Source organism: Leucoraja erinacea, chromosome 10 (assembly GCF_028641065.1).
Source record: "Leucoraja erinacea ecotype New England chromosome 10, Leri_hhj_1, whole genome shotgun sequence".
In the NCBI taxonomy this organism is placed as follows: domain Eukaryota; kingdom Metazoa; phylum Chordata; class Chondrichthyes; order Rajiformes; family Rajidae; genus Leucoraja; species Leucoraja erinaceus.
In genome coordinates this window covers 55,162,081-55,177,811 of record NC_073386.1, presented here as the reverse complement: position 1 = coordinate 55,177,811, position 15,731 = coordinate 55,162,081, and the positions used below count along the sequence as shown (strand labels likewise).

Below are 15,731 nucleotides of genomic sequence, written 5' to 3'. Positions count from 1 at the left end.
ACATTTTCATTAATTACTCGACAAATAAAGCATGAAATTTGCAGATAAGGCGATTTTGCACTCCAGGGGAAATATGTCTACTGGAATTTTTTTTGCAAAGATGTGATTACACACAAACACACACCCAAATAAGACCCAAGATCAGAGTTTTATAAGTATAGAGATTATTGATGCAGGTGGGGGTGGGGAGGAGAGGTTGGTGCAGCAACAGCAAAATTCAGTGATGGATTCAAAGGTTGTGCCTTCTGTGGCAAAGAATTCCACAGATTGATAAAACTCTGACGAAATAGATTTCCCCTCATCTCCTTCCTAAAAGAACGTCCCTTAATTCTGAGGCTGTGACCTCTAGTCCTAGACTCTCCCACTAGTGGAAACATCCTCTCCACATCCACTCTATCCAAGCCTTTCACTATTCTGTATGTTTCAATGAGATCCTCCCCTCATCTAAATTCCAGTGAGTACAGGCCCAGTGCCGTCAAATGCTCATCATAGGTTAACCTACTCATTACTGGGATCATTCTTGTGAACCTCCTCTGGTCCTACTCTAGAGCCAGCACATCCTTCCTCACATATGGTGACCAAAATTGCTCACAATATTCCAAATGCGACCTTACCAGCGCCTTATAGAGCCTCAGCATTACGTCCCTATTTGTGTATACAAGCCCTCTTATAATAAATGCTAGCTTTCTTTACTACTGATTCAACTTGCAGTTTAACTTTTTGGGAATCCTGCTCCATCCCTTTGCACCTTCAATTTCTGGATTCTCTCCCCATTTAGAAAATAGTCTATGCCTTCTTCAGGTCTATCCCAACTTCTGTACTCATTACTGTGACTGATGAAGGCCATTGTACCGAAAGCCTTCTTGACCACCTGATCTATCTGTGACGACACTTGCAGGGAACTATATCCCAGCACTCATAGATTCCTTTGCTCTACAATACTTTCCAGGGACCACCATTCACAGTGAAGGTCCTGCCCTGGTTTGACTTCCCCTAATGAAACACTTACCTGCACTAAATTTAATTAACCATTCCTTAGCCCACTTGCCTCACTAATAAAAATCCTGCTGTCACTTGTGGTAACCAAATTCGGTATCTATGATACCAGCCAGTTTAGTATCATCTGTAAAGCCTGAATGGCTGCTGCCTGCCCCATTCCAATTCTGGCTTTTCCATCAGCTGTTGCTGATTTGTTGAGTATTTCCTCATTTTCTGCTTTATTTCAGATTTGCAGCATCTGCAATATATTAGTCCATTCGGCGCACCGAGTCCACACCAGCGATCAATCATCCATTCAAACTAGTTCATTTTTCCTACTTTCCCAGCCACTCCCTACACATTGGGAACAATTTTACAGAGGCCAAATAACCTGCAAACGTCTGGGATTTGTGAGGAAACTGGAGCACCAGGAGGAAACCTAAACAGTCACAGAGAGACAATACAAACAGCGCACAGACAAACACCACACAGCAGTGCTGAACTACTGTCTACCTCATTGGTGACCCTCAGACTATCCACCCTCGGACTATCCTTAATTGGACTTTGCTGGCTTTACCTTGCACTAAACGTTATTCCCTTATCATGTATCTATACACTGTAAATGGCTCGATTATTATCATGTATTGTCTTTCTGCTGACTGGTTAAGCCCCTGTCTCACGTACGAGTCCACGCACGAGTGATCCCGAGTGAAAGAAAAAATCAAACTCGTGGTTTTCTATGAGATTCCAAGTTTATGTTCACAAGTTTAAATGAGTTCCCACGTGTATGTCTAAGTTTGCTGTTTACTTCTCATTTCTGCGATGTACCCAGTTCCTCTCCAGAGTTACTCTTGAGCCAACAACAACTACCGACGTGTGGAAAAATCATCACATGGTAAAAATGGTGCCTTGCAGTTTCTTTTCACTATAAAAAGCCTCCCATGTTTAAATTTCATGGGGTTACGGAATCAAGGGATATGGGGAGAAAGCAGAAACTGGGTACTGATTTTGTATGATCAGCCATGATCATATTGAATGGCAATGCTAGCTTGAAGGGCCGAATGTGATTACTTCCATTATGTAGAGAGTCTCAGAATGTTAATAGAGAAGCTTTTCACTGTACCTCGGCACAGGTGACAATAAACAAAACTAAGCAGACAGCACCCACAGTGTAGGGACAGTGTGGGGACAGTGTGTGGACAGTGGAGAGACAGGGACAGTGTGGGGACAGTGTGGGGACAGGGACAGTGTGGGGACAGGGACAGTGTGGGGACAGGGACAGTGTGGGGACAGTGTAGAGACAGTGTGGGGACAGGGACAGTGTAGACAGGGACAGTGTGGGGGCCGTGTGGCGACAGGGACAGTGTGGGGACAGGGACAGTGTGGGGACAGGGACAGTGTGGGGACAGTGTGAGGACAGTGATGACAGGACAGTGTGGGGACAGTGTGGGGACAGGGACAGTGTGGGGACAGGGACAGTGTGGGGACAGTGTGGGGGGACAGGCACAGTGGGGACAAGGACAGTGTGGGGACAGTGTGGACAGAAACAGGACAGGGACAGTGTGGGGACAGGGACAGTGTGGGGACAGTGTGGACAGAAACAGTCTGGGGACAGTGGGGACAGGGACAGTGTGGGGCCAGGAACAATGTGGAGACAGTGTGGGGCCAAGGACAGTGTGGGGCCAGGGACAGTGTGGGGACAGGGACAGTGTGGGGACAGGGACAGTGTGGGGACAGGGACAGTGTGGGACAGTGTGGAAACAGTGGGGGAGAGGGGGGACAGTGTGGGGACAGGGACAGTGTGGGGACAGGGACAGTGTGGGGACAGTGGGGACAGGGACAGTGTGGGGACAGGGACAGTGTGGGACAGTGTGGACAGAGACAGTGTGGAGACAGTGGGGGGACAGTGGACAGGGACAGTGTGGGGACAGGGACAGCGTGGAGACAGTGGGGACAGTGTGGGAATAACGTGCAGACAATGTGGGGACAGGAACTGTGGAGACAGTGTGGGAACCATGTGGAGACAGTACGGGGACAGGGACAGTGTGGGGACAGGGACAGTGTGGGGACAGTGTGGGGACAGGACAGGGACAGTGTGGGGACAGTGTGGGGACAGTGTGGGGACAGTGTGGGGACAGTGTGGGGACAGGGACAGTGTGGGGACAGTAGAGACAGTGGGGACAGGGACAGTGTGGGGACAGGGACAGTGTGGGGACAGGGACAGTGTGGGGACAGTGTGGACAGGTGGGGTCAGGGGACAGGGGGACAGTGTGGGGACAGGGACAGTGTGGGGACAGTGTGGGGGGGGATAGGGACAGTGTGGGGACAGGGACAGTGTGGGGACAGGGACAGGGTGGGGACAGTGACAGTGTGGGGACAGTGTGGGGAAAACAGGGACAGTGTGGGGACAGGGACAGTGTGGGGCCAGTGGGGACAATGTGGAGACAGTAACGTGCCAAGGACAGTGTGGGGACAGGGACAGTGTGGGGACAGTGTGGGACAGTGTGGGGACAGTGTGGGGACAGGGACAGTGTGGGGACAGGGACAGTGTGGGGACAGGGACAGTGTGGGGGACAGTGTGGGGACAGGGACAGTGTGGGGACAGGGACAGTGTGGGGACAGTGTGGGGACAGGGACAGTGTGGGGACAAGGGGGACAGTGTGGGGACAAGGGCAGTGTGGGGCATGTGAGGGGACAGATGGTGTGATAGGTGAGACACAGCGGCGGTGGTCCCAGCACCAACCCCCCTCCCCCTTCCCCCCTGAGGCACAGCACACACCTCCCACCCTCACCTCCGGCGGCTCTATGTCCGTCGACCGCTCTGTCCACACCCCATGGAGTTTTAACCCCGGCCCGGATCCAGGAGCGGACCGGGTGAGTGGTGCCGCCTCCGGAGCCTACTATGGGAGGGGGGACACCCCCTCACACCTTCCCCCATCAGTCGCTACGCTCCCTCGCAATTTCTCACTCTCAACTCTCACCCAATGTTGGCAGCCCTGCTAGGTCAGGAACGAAACGGTGTCTCTGGCGCTGTGAGGCAGCAACTCTACCAACTGGGCCACTGTGCCACCCAAGCACTTACAAACGGTGCTTAATATTGCCTCTACATGTTGCAGGTGATTATTCCAATGTCCAGGGCTTTGTAACTATGGCCATAGTACAGAGGTACATGTGGGAACCAAATCAATGTCTATGCATATCATCTCACTATTGTGGTAATGCCTTTTGCTTTTCTATGGTAGTTTGCTTTGCATAGATAAGCTTCTACGATTCCTATATCTCTCATTTCCCTTTCCCGTGCCATTCAGTCTGAAGAAGGAAAGTACACAAAAATGCTGGAGAAACTCAGCGGGTGCAGCAGCATCTATGGTGCGAAGGAAATAGACAATGTTTCGGGCCGAAACGTCGCCCTTTCCTTATCTCCAGAGATGCTGCCTGACCCGCTGAGTTTCTCCAGCATTTTGTGTCTACCCTACTACTAAGCTCTCTACTTCCTGTACTCCATCTCATCATTGTTCGAGATTCGATCCACTATGTTGGTATCATCTACAAACATGTAAATGGAGTTAGAGCAGAATTTATGAAGCAAAAGTTTTCATTAGGAGGAGATAGTGAATAGACTGGACTTTTTTTTTCTCTCAAGATTAGAATAAGAGGATGCAGGGAGGATGTTTTCCTTCTCAGGAATTTGAACCAGAACAACATTAGATAATTTAGGACTCAGATGAGGAGTAATATTCAGATATTCAGGGAAGGAAGGGATTCATGAATAGTCAGAGAAAATTAGATGGAGTTAGAAGATCGGCTATGATCTTGATGACTAGCAGAGCAAGCTCGAGGGGACAAATGATCCACTCCTAAAATATTTCCTTTGATCCTCATGCAGAGAAATGTACAGTTGCAGTTTGGTGGGCAGGACAATGTGGAATGAAGCATCCTGTCCCAAAAGAGGTGCATGAGCAGAGGTACTTGGGGTATGATCTGACTTATGAAGTGCTCTGGTAGAGAGTTGGAAAAGACACAGTGGGCTCAATGACCTCCCACCCTGTGCTACATTCTATACGTGTCCTTCTATAGTCTCGTTGAAACATAACACGGGAGGAAACTGATGTGGGCACAGGTCAGTGAAGATGGTTGAAAGTCGAAAATAAATTGGTCTTGGCGTCAAAAAGGAGGTGAAAAAGAATGAAGGCGATTGGCAAATAATGAATAGTGACATGAGAGAAACGAAACACATTCCGTGTTTGCATTCCAAGAGCATTAATGGAAGGAAAGGATTTGCAAGACCATGGGGCGAGGGGCGGCAGTGGGACCCAAATGAATGTGCTGGCACGAACTCAATGGGCCGAGTGGCTCTCGTTCGTGCGTAAAAAGCATTAAAAAAAGATTACGTGATTCTGCGCTTCCATAAGTGGCTGGTTATGATCTGCAAGATATGGAATTGGGAAACTTGTGAAGAAATCCTGTGGTTATTTGAACTGCGATGCCCTTTGTGGTAAATTCCCCTCAGCAGAGAAAGACCAGGAGCCAGTGAGCGGTACGTGGTGGGGATTGCTCGCCTGAAGCCAAGGGAAGTTCCCTGCTCTTCCAGACGGGGTTATAAAGCGGGGCGGCGGAGCCCAGGCTCACAGCTCCAGAGCCTGACGCCCCTTGCAGAAGTGAAGTCAACCTCGGCTTGTGTGTGTGTGTGTGTGTGTGTGTCCGAGTGCCGCTGAACCATGGCTGGAGACAGATGCGACCCAGCCGCTACAATTACTCTTGCATTGATGCTCGCCACAGGTTTCTCATTTATTTTACACCACTAATAATCTGCATTTTCTAACGATTCGTTTTGTGTTAAATATCAGGCACCAAAGTATCAATTTTGGTATCTGTTTGTTTAAAGAAATGAAGAGGTGAATATTTAAAGCGTTAAACTTGTAAGCTTTTAAAAAATAATATTGCTTGTGTGTTGTTTCAAAACTGCAGGATCCGCCTTCAATTTGGAGTTAAACCCGTCTAGAAACGTGTGGGCTCGTATCGGGGACTCGCTGGAGTTGAACTGTGAGGCGAAGAGCTGCTCGTCTCCGACCTTCACGTGGAGAATCGGGACCGATAACCCCCTGGGCGGAACAATCACAACTCGGGGCTCGGTGTCCAAGTTCACCATCTCCGCGGTTACTACGCAGAACCAACACAAGTACACTTGTTCCGCAAAATGCGGCACAGAAGAAAAAAGAAAATATGCCAACCTCAATATATTCTGTGAGTATTAATAGCAATGTTACAACATTTTGAGATTTTAAAAATCATGTCTGCAATTTATCCCATCAGATAAAGCATAAAAAGAAGTTTAATTTGACACCTATATTTCACTTTCATATCTGCAGTATTAAAAAAGTTATAGCCATTTTCATACTCGGAAATTAGCATCTTGTTCCCTATAGGGGGGTTGCACGTAAGGTCACTGGGTCATAGGGCTTGACGCATGGAGCCGCTCAATCCATCTGGAGGACATCCGTCACTTCCGGTATATGTTATTAATGCAAAAAACGCGTACTTTCCTACCTGTTAAAAACCGCCAAAATGATGAATTTTTGCGCTGTAAAAAATTGTGGAAATCGGTGTAAGTGTGAGAGACATGTACCCAACTTTAGAATTCCAAACGTGAAGCGAAATGAAGGTAAAGAGAAGCGAGAGCTGAAGGGACAACAGCAGCTAAAGTGCTTGGTAAACATTGGCCGTGCAGATATCGTAATTGAAAATATTGGAATTATCGCGTTTGCTCACTGCATTTCATCAACAGTAAGGCATTATTTGTGTTTTTTCTTGATTCCTTTGGTATCTAAAAAGTCTCAGAAGTGATCAATCTGGCTGTAAATTTTCCTTCAGATGCGTTTTCATTTTGTATGTAAACCCCACGAGATTTATCACTTCTGAAACTTTTTAGATGCCAAAGAAATCAAGAAAAAACACAAATAATGCCTTAGTTGATGAAATGCAGTGAGCAAACGGCCAATGTTCGCTAAGCACTCTGTCTGTTGTTGTCCCTTCAGCTCTCACTTCCATCTACCGTCATTTCTCCTCACTTTTGGAATTCTGAAGTAGGCTAAATGTCTCACACGCTTATCCCGATTTCCATCATTATTTGCAGCGCAAAAATTGCCATTTTTGGCGGGTTTTAACGGGCCCGCTACGTTGGAAACAATGGTAAGTGCCTACCTGTAGTACATCGCGTGTACTCCATTTGGAGTAGCGTAGCAACAGAGTCATGGGTCGTGACCCGACTGCCTATTGCTTTTCCATTGACTTAGCACAAAAGCTGTGATCAAGGACAGTCAAAAGCCCATAACTTTCTTAAAAATTAAGAGAACTGAGAGAAATGTTCAGTTATTATAGATTGAAGCATTCTGAAACAAATATAAAACAAGTTTACTTGGATGACCTGAAATTAAAGCATATAATTAGTTAGTTACCCAATTGTAGTTAATTACAAAATTCAATTACTAGATCTAAACATCTATCCATTTCTTGGAACCGGAAGACGCTTAACATCTGTAAATCATTTTTAAATGTTAGTCAGTTATAGTTTGGAGGGCTTTTATGTGAAGGGTAAACTTTAAATTCTTAGTCCCCCTACCTGGTCGGAGGGACGTAGCGGCCAATGCCTTACCGGGTCGCCGTGCAGTAAATGCTGGCGCTGCGGGCGGCGCCGTTTGTAGATCCGACCCTGGCAACTCTACCCCTAACATTCACACAAGAATTCACACCATAACATGATTTCTAAATCTCATTGTCATGGATTTATAGGCCAAATGGAAGAATTTAGTGAATTTAATTCCCACAGCGTTCCGGAAATACGGCGACCCGGTAAGGCATTGCCCGCTCCCCGCTGGTATCCCATCTGCGAAGACATGGAGCTGGGACGTCCGGCGGCCGCGGGCCGCGCTGGATTTGGAGCGCCCTCGCAGCCAGGGTAGAGTTGCCGGGGTCTGAGCTAACGCGGCCGATCATTGGGAACGGTTGCGGTTGCGGTGAATTTACTAACCTAACATTTATGCAATGATTCTCCCCGGTCTCCGGGATCAGCACCTACCTAATCTACGTAAAATCCTGCCGGTGTCATATGGGGCCTAAACCCGTAGTTAATTACAAAATTCATTACTAGATCTAAACATCTATCCATTTCTTAAGAAAAGATTAGCATTTTTAAATAGCCTAAGTGTCCAAATAACATTCACACAAGAATTCACACCATAACATGATTTCTAAATCTCATTGTCATGGATTTATAGGCCAAATTTAGTGTTTAATTCCCATAAATTAATGGCCATTTTAATCATCTTGCGAGTGGGTTTTTGAGGAACGCGATCGTTTGGAACGTTGCGGTTGCGGTGAATTTACACCCCATATCAGCAGGTAAAATACTGCCGGTTCGTATGGGGCCTAAATCACCGTTTCGCAACGTAATCATCCTAAGAAGCACGTTTATATGTAAAATAAACGGCTTTCCTTTACCTGTCCTGTACCTGAAATCCGTCCCCATTGTCGGCGTTGACGGCTTTAGAAGCTGATTTTTAAATTACTCCAGTGCTGAAATTGTTGGGCGATTTAATAAAATTAAAAAAATAAAAATTCACAGAATGGCCGTCGGAACAATTCTTCAGCAAAAGCTTGCACTCCTAGAAAATATATCCAGGACAGGCAGGAGAAAAAACACATTTTAACCCCCCTCCCCCCATGTTAATACTAGGTTTTGTAACATACCTAGTATTAGCCCATCTCCTGAATGGAAACTTGTCGCAACTTTGCCGTCCAGATAAAAGTAAAAAAATACTGGAAATACTCAATTATTCGTGCAACCTCCACGAAGAGAGAAACAGAATCTCGACCCGAAACCTCACCCGTTCCTTCTCTCTCAGAGATGCTGCCTGTCCCGCTGAGTTACTCCAGCCTTTTGTGTCTATCTTCGGTTTAAACCGGCATCTGCAGTTCTTTCCTAACACTGAAAGGTTATTGTTCTGGGGAGATTTCACTCATTGTAGCGCAGCATCTGGGGAGAGCAAAGATCTCTAACCGACAAGAATCACCTCTGTTTTCTCTCCACCAATACTGCCTGCCAGATGAGTATTTCCAGCACATGCTGTTTTGTTCAGGGCCTTCCAACGATTGCCTTTGTTTTGGTCTTCAACAAATATTTTAGTTAACAGATTCATGAATGTTTTCTGACATGAAAGTTGTCCTTTTGCAGATTGGAACGAGAGTTTAGTAACAAATCATAAGTGATGGGAGCAGAATTCGCCCATTCGGCCCATCGAGTCTACTGCGCCATTCACTCATGGCTGATCCATCTCTTCCTCTTAACCCCATTCTCCTGCCTTCTCCCATAAACTATGACACCCGTACTAATCAAGAATCTGCCTACCTCTGCCTTAAATATATCCATTGCCTTGGCCTCCACAGCCTTCTGTGGCAATGAATTCCGCAGATTCACCACCCTCTGACTAAATCGATGGGCACCTTGGGCGCTGTACATTCCACCCTGATTCCCTGTTTGATTCCTGAATCCACGTGTCGTTGCAGCTCTGTCCGACACACTCATCGTGGAGACTGTGGGCAGCCTGGAAGTTGGTCAGAGAGGCTCCGTGAGATGTACGGTCCCCAAAGTCTACCCCGCTCAAGTGGAGGTGGAGTGGCTGAAAGGAACAACATTGCTGAAGACCGACAGCTTCCGTGACTACACAGAGGAAGAAACGGCGATGAACTTCACCTACGAACTGACGGCTGAATTGCGAGACTCGGGACAAGAGCTGACATGCCGAGTGCAATTACTCACGGAGAACCAACCACGCAAGGCCGAGGGGTCGCTAACGTTACAGGTTCACTGTAAGTATGGAGACAGAGATATAACATTGAGAACGGAATCACAGTCATAGACGTAGTCTGGGCAATGGTTTAAGTCGCCCGCCTTTAATGTAGTGAATTATCCCATCTCCTTCTACAGATGCTCCCACGGGGATTGACATTACTGCAGAGCCCTCTGCCACAGTGAGAGAGGGTCAGGATGTTCGGCTAACCTGTGCTGCAGACAGCAGCCCCGCTGCCACGATAGTGTGGAGCAAGTTATCTGCCGGCAACTGGTCAGTCGTGGCCGAGGACCGAGCGATTCTGCACCTGTCACCGGCCCTGTTCGGGGACACGGGAATGTACCGCTGTGAAGCCGGCAATAAACTGGGGACAATCACCAAGGAGGTGGAATTCCACGTTCAAGGTGCGTTTGTTTCACTATTGTAATTTTACTATCATTGTTATAGGAAAGACGTGGTCAAGCTGGAAAGGGATGAGAGAAGATTTACCAGGATGTCACTAGGGCTAAAGGGTCTGAGCTATAGGGAGAGGTTGGGCAGGTTGGGACTCTATTCCTTGGAGAGCAGGTGAGGGATGATCTTATAGAGGTGTATAAATCATGAGAGGAATAGATTGGGCGGATGCACAGAGTCTTTTGCCCATAGTGGGTGCATCGATGACCAGACATAGGTTTATGGTGAAGGGGAAAAGATTTAGTAGGAATCTGAGGGGTAACTTTTTCACACAAAGGTTGGTGGGTGTATGGAACAAGCTGCTAGAGGAGGTAGCTGAGGCAGGGACGATCCCAACATTTAAGAAACAGTCAGACATGTACATGGATAGGACAGGTTTGGAGGGGTATGGACCAAATGCGGGCAGGTGGGACGAGTGTAGCTGGTTTGGGCAATTTGGGCCGAAGGGCCTGTTTCCACACTATATCACTTTATGACTATGATTATGTTTCTTTGCACGGATTTGGCTCAACTTTTTGCAATTTATTAATTTCTCACGCCTCTGGTTTCAGGTAGCCCCAGGGACACCACTCTCTCCATCACCCCCTCTGCTGTGAAGGAAGGAGACAGGGTCACGTTCAGCTGCACAACCCAGTCCAACCCCTCTGCCCACCTTGTACTGAAGAGGCAGTCATCGAGCGGATGGAGCGAGCTAGACTCTGAGAATGGGACATTGACAATCCGTGATGTCCAGCCAGCTGATGCAGGGCTGTATCAATGTGAGGCCACTAATGCTCTGGGGAAGCAGATCAACATCACCAAACTCCAGGTTCAAGGTTTGTATGGAACTTAATGAGAAATTTACAGAAACTGAATGTAAAAAGTATTTTCACTTAAATTCTTACGAGGGGGGACAAGAATGATTTGGATTTATGGGGGAACATTCATACCACCCATGGTAGTTGAGGCTGGGACTATCCCAACATTTAAGGGACAGGTACATGCCCCCCCACTCGCAATAAGGGCAGAGTCCCCCTGGTCCTCACCTTTCACCCCACTAGCTGGCACATACAACAAATAGTCCTCCGTCAGTTTCGCCACCTCCAACGTGACCCCACCACTCGCCACATCTTCCCATCTCCCCCCCCCCCCCCCCCCGTCTGCCTTCCACAAAGACTGCTCCCTCCGTAACACCCTTGTCAATTCTTCCCTTCCCTCCCGCTCCACCCCTTCCCCAGGCACTTTCCCTTGCAACCGCAAGAGATGCGACACACTGGTCGCTTTACCTCCCCCCTTGACTCCATTCAAGGACCCAAGCAGTCGTTCCAGGTGTGACAGAGGTTCACCTGCACCTCCTCCAAATGCTCTAGATGCCAGCTGATCTATATTGGTGAGACCAAGCGTAGGCTTGGCGATCGTTTTGCCGAAGACCTCCGCTCGGTCCGCACTAACCAACCTGACCTCACGGTGGCTCAGCACTTCAACTCCCCCTCCCATTCCGTATCCGACCTCTCTGTCCTGGGCCTCCTCCACGGCCAGAGTGAGCAACACTGGAAATTGGAGGAACAGCACCTCATATTCTGCTTGGGGAGTCTGCATCCTGGGGGCATGAACATTGAATTCACACAATTCTGTTAACCCTTGCTGTCTCCTCCCCTTCCTATCTCTCCCTCAGCCCTCGGGCCCCTCCTCCTTTTTTCCTTTCTTCTCCCCGCCTTCCCCCACCCCCTATCAGTCTGAAGAAGGGTTTCGGCCCGAAACGTTGCCTATCTCCTTCGCTCCATAGATGCTGCTGCACCCGCTGAGTTTCTCCAGCATTCCTGTGTACCTTAGACAGGTACATGGATAGGATGGGTTTGGAGGGACATGGGCCAAAGACGGGCGGGCGGGACTAGTGTAGCTGGGACATGATGGCTGGTTTGGGCAAGTTGAGCCGAAAGACGTGTTTCAACACTGTATCATTTTATGACAATTTTTTCGCACGGATTTGTCTAAACATTTTGCAATTCATTAATTTCTCACGCCTCTGGTTTCAGGTAGCCCCAGGGACACCACTCTCTCCATCACCCCCTCTGCTGTGAAGGAAGGAGACAGGGTCACGTTCAGCTGCACAACCCAGTCCAACCCCCCTGCCCACCTTGTACTGAGGAGGCAGTCATCGAGCGGATGGAGCAAGCTAGACTCTGAGAATGGGACATTGACAATCCGTGATGTCCAGCCAGCTGATGCAGGGCTGTATCAATGTGAGGCCACTAATGCTCTGGGGAAGCAGATCAACATCACCAAACTCCAGGTTCAAGGTTTGTATGGAAATTAATGAGAAATTTACAGGAACTGAATGTGAAAAGTATTTTCACTTGAATTACTACGAGGGGGGACAAGAATGATTTGGATTTATGGGGGAACGTTCATACCATTCAGGACTACGCAAACACTTTATCACCAATAAAGTTACTTTGACATGTGAAGCAACGAAATGTGGTGCAGCACATTCTCACAAAGAGCAATGTGAGGAAAACCAATTAGTTGTAATGATGAAGAAAAACAAATTTTATTGGGATCCTTCTTCAGACTGATGTTGGTTTAGTGACAAATATTGACCAGGATGCAGGAATAAACTGGGCAGAACTCTGGCACTTTAAATTTAAAATTGTGTTACAAAATCTTTTATGTCAACTAGAGGAGGCTTTAATTTAACAACGTATGTGAAAGTGTAACTAACTGCTACCATCCTTTGGCACAGGACTGGAGAGACTTTCTAGCTTTTTGTGCCTAATTCCTTGAACAGAAACTTGAGCTGACAAGTCATGGCGATTATTATACATTGCAATAATCTATGATTGTAACAATCATTAATAGACATCATGAGATGTATAGATCAGGTAGATGTATAGAGTCAATGGAAATGTATTTTCCCCCTCATCACCAGACCTCACTGTTTGGGCTCATCCTTCCAAACTGGTCGATGAAGGAGAAAAGGTCACCATTGGCTGCACCATTCATAACATCCACTTAGCCAATTTCACCTGGAAGAAACTAGTGAACAAAAGTGAAAATGTGCTGTCCTTCCGTAACGATAACTTTACAATCCATGAAAAATACACCAAGTGACGCTGGGCTTTGTAAGGTCAAAGCGATTAATAAACTTGGGAAACAGACAGGATTTGTGGAAATACAAGTTATCGGTAAGTTTAAGTATAGATTGACCTGCCCTGTGAAGTATCTGGGGCGTATTAAAGATATTGTAAAAAATAGAAGATACATATTTGATTAAAGTTTTGCTTGCAGCAAGTAAGAAGGCCATTACCAGGCAGTGGCTTAATGAAAAAAGTCCAAAACAGGAACAGTGGTTAGAAATTGTGCGAGATATCTTTAATATGGAGAAATTGACATATTCCTTGAGAGTCAAGGATAATTCATTTGAGAAGATCTGAGGAAAATGGACCATTTATTTGAGCCATGACACAAATTAGATAAATGCCAAGCTAGATATGGGAAGATTGTGTTATATATGACTAGATGGTATGTTTGTATGAATATTGAATTATCTCCAGATAACTAATCAATGTAATGTATTTTCTTTTTTTATTTGGTAAGTGAATCACTCGGTCTTATTCCATTTTTTTTATTTATTTACTTTTTTCCCCCCCCTATCTACTTATTTTTTTATATTGATTGCTGTTTTTCTTATTTTGTTTTATTTATGGTGATGGTGTTGCACTGGTTTGTATATATCACTGAAAAATCAATAAAAATTTAAGTGAAAAAAAAAAGTATAGATTGAGAATTGTTGTGTGGAGAATGTATTTTACTGATATTGTTTTTAAAAAATATTCTTCTGTCTCTTTGCAGAAAAAATACCTGATATCGCAACTCCTGCCGAGAATCCTGCGGGTGTTCTGGAAGCAGTGTGTATAGGAGCCGCACTTGTATCAGCAGGACTGATATGTTCTGCTCTGTTTTATGCCTTTCGCAGAAGCAACTTGATAAAATCTTACAAAATAGCAGGAGAGATACTGTGAAGTGTAAACAAAGGATCGAAGTAATGGACATTCACACTTCTAGCACCGATCAATCTCTGGGACTGTGCTGCTAGGGGCAGGGAGTTGGGAAATAAAGGTGTTGGGTTATAACACGATTCAACACATTACCAACAGCTGCTATCTAAAAAGTGTACAGTAGACAAACTTAGGGCACTTTACTCTGTAATTTGAATGTGTTGGCGTTCTGCAAGGAATAGTACCTAGCTAAGGAAATAGTGCACAAACAATTCACTTCAAAAAGTTCTCTGGCCTAAACAAATCCATTTTTGATATCTCTCTCCCATGTGCCAGGAACAATTCAAACTATTAGCATTCTTCAGTGAAACAGATCTAGTTTTTTCAGATGCAAAATGGTGCTGGACTTGATCCCATCCTTCCCCTGTGGGTAATGGGAGGCAATATGTGAGCCAGGAGCAAGGCACTTTACACTTACTGTTCTGCGTTCTTCCCAGTACATTTGAACCACTTTTGCAGTGCATTCCCTACACATTGAACTGGGACATCTTCCATTGTGGCTGAATCTCGGAACTGTGTGCTGGTTTAGGTACTGAACTCTCAGCTGAGGACCATTGGTTGGTGACTCCGTTTTCTGAAGCTGGAACCGGAAATCCAAACCAAATGAATTGTACTCATTGAACTAAACTATTGTTAAACTCAATTTGCATTACTGTCCACACATGTTATTTCAATAATTTTTCCTGCAATAATGTAGACTAAACAAATTCATTAAAATAGTATTTATTTTTTGACTGAATACACCTCTCAAATTAAGTAATTTAAAATATTAGCAAAGATTTTTCACAATTAGAATTTTACTATTGTAAATAAAGTTCAGTTCCAGTACATTTTGCAATGCTGTCAGTCCAGGAAAGATTGCATGTCTAGAATGAATGATTTGGCTGGTTCTAAAAGCGAGTGAATATCTGAGAACTTGTGTGGACACTTGTACTACTGATTATGTTGACTAATGTTGCGGGTTTTAATAAACTGTATAATTATCTGAGCTCTTTCTCATGATAGTCTGTGATTCCTGATGGTCTGAGATTTAAATATAATCACAGCAATGTTACTCTATAGGTTCAGTCAAAGCGCTTACTGTAAATGTGACAAGTTTATTTGTTTAGAGTTTAGCTTTCTAAATCTTCTACGTTTATGAAATTTAATATATGGAGAGCAACTTTGATTTAACAAACACTTTTGAGCTGCAGCAAAAATAAACTATACGAGCTGCACAACCTCTTGGGAACCTGGTATCCCAAAGAAATTGTGATATAGAATATCAATTAGACCGAAATGACTGCCTTTAAAATTCTTATCATTTAAAATGAGTTACTGACACATATAGGTCAAAGGCCGTGTATATAGGATATCACCAATGATTTAAAAAAAGAGTATGGGAGGAGGAAACAGAAAATAAAGTAATGATTTGATA

The 15,731-nt window shown here is 45.6% G+C and overlaps 1 protein-coding gene across 1 annotated transcript in view; it reads left to right on the top strand.

The window, feature by feature from the left end:
• The window catches only part of LOC129700660 (vascular cell adhesion protein 1-like), a 39,973-nt gene extending 24,620 nt beyond the window's left edge, over nt 1–15,353 (top strand). Inside the window, exons 8-13 of the mRNA XM_055641240.1 lie at nt 5,947–6,222; nt 9,541–9,843; nt 9,962–10,228; nt 10,829–11,092; nt 12,293–12,556; nt 14,109–15,353. Of these exons, the coding sequence (XP_055497215.1) occupies nt 5,947–6,222; nt 9,541–9,843; nt 9,962–10,228; nt 10,829–11,092; nt 12,293–12,556; nt 14,109–14,278 (1,544 nt within the window). The 3' untranslated portion in view covers nt 14,279–15,353. The remainder of the gene's footprint in view (nt 1–5,946; nt 6,223–9,540; nt 9,844–9,961; nt 10,229–10,828; nt 11,093–12,292; nt 12,557–14,108) is intronic.
• Nucleotides 15,354–15,731: the final 378 nt, after the last annotated feature.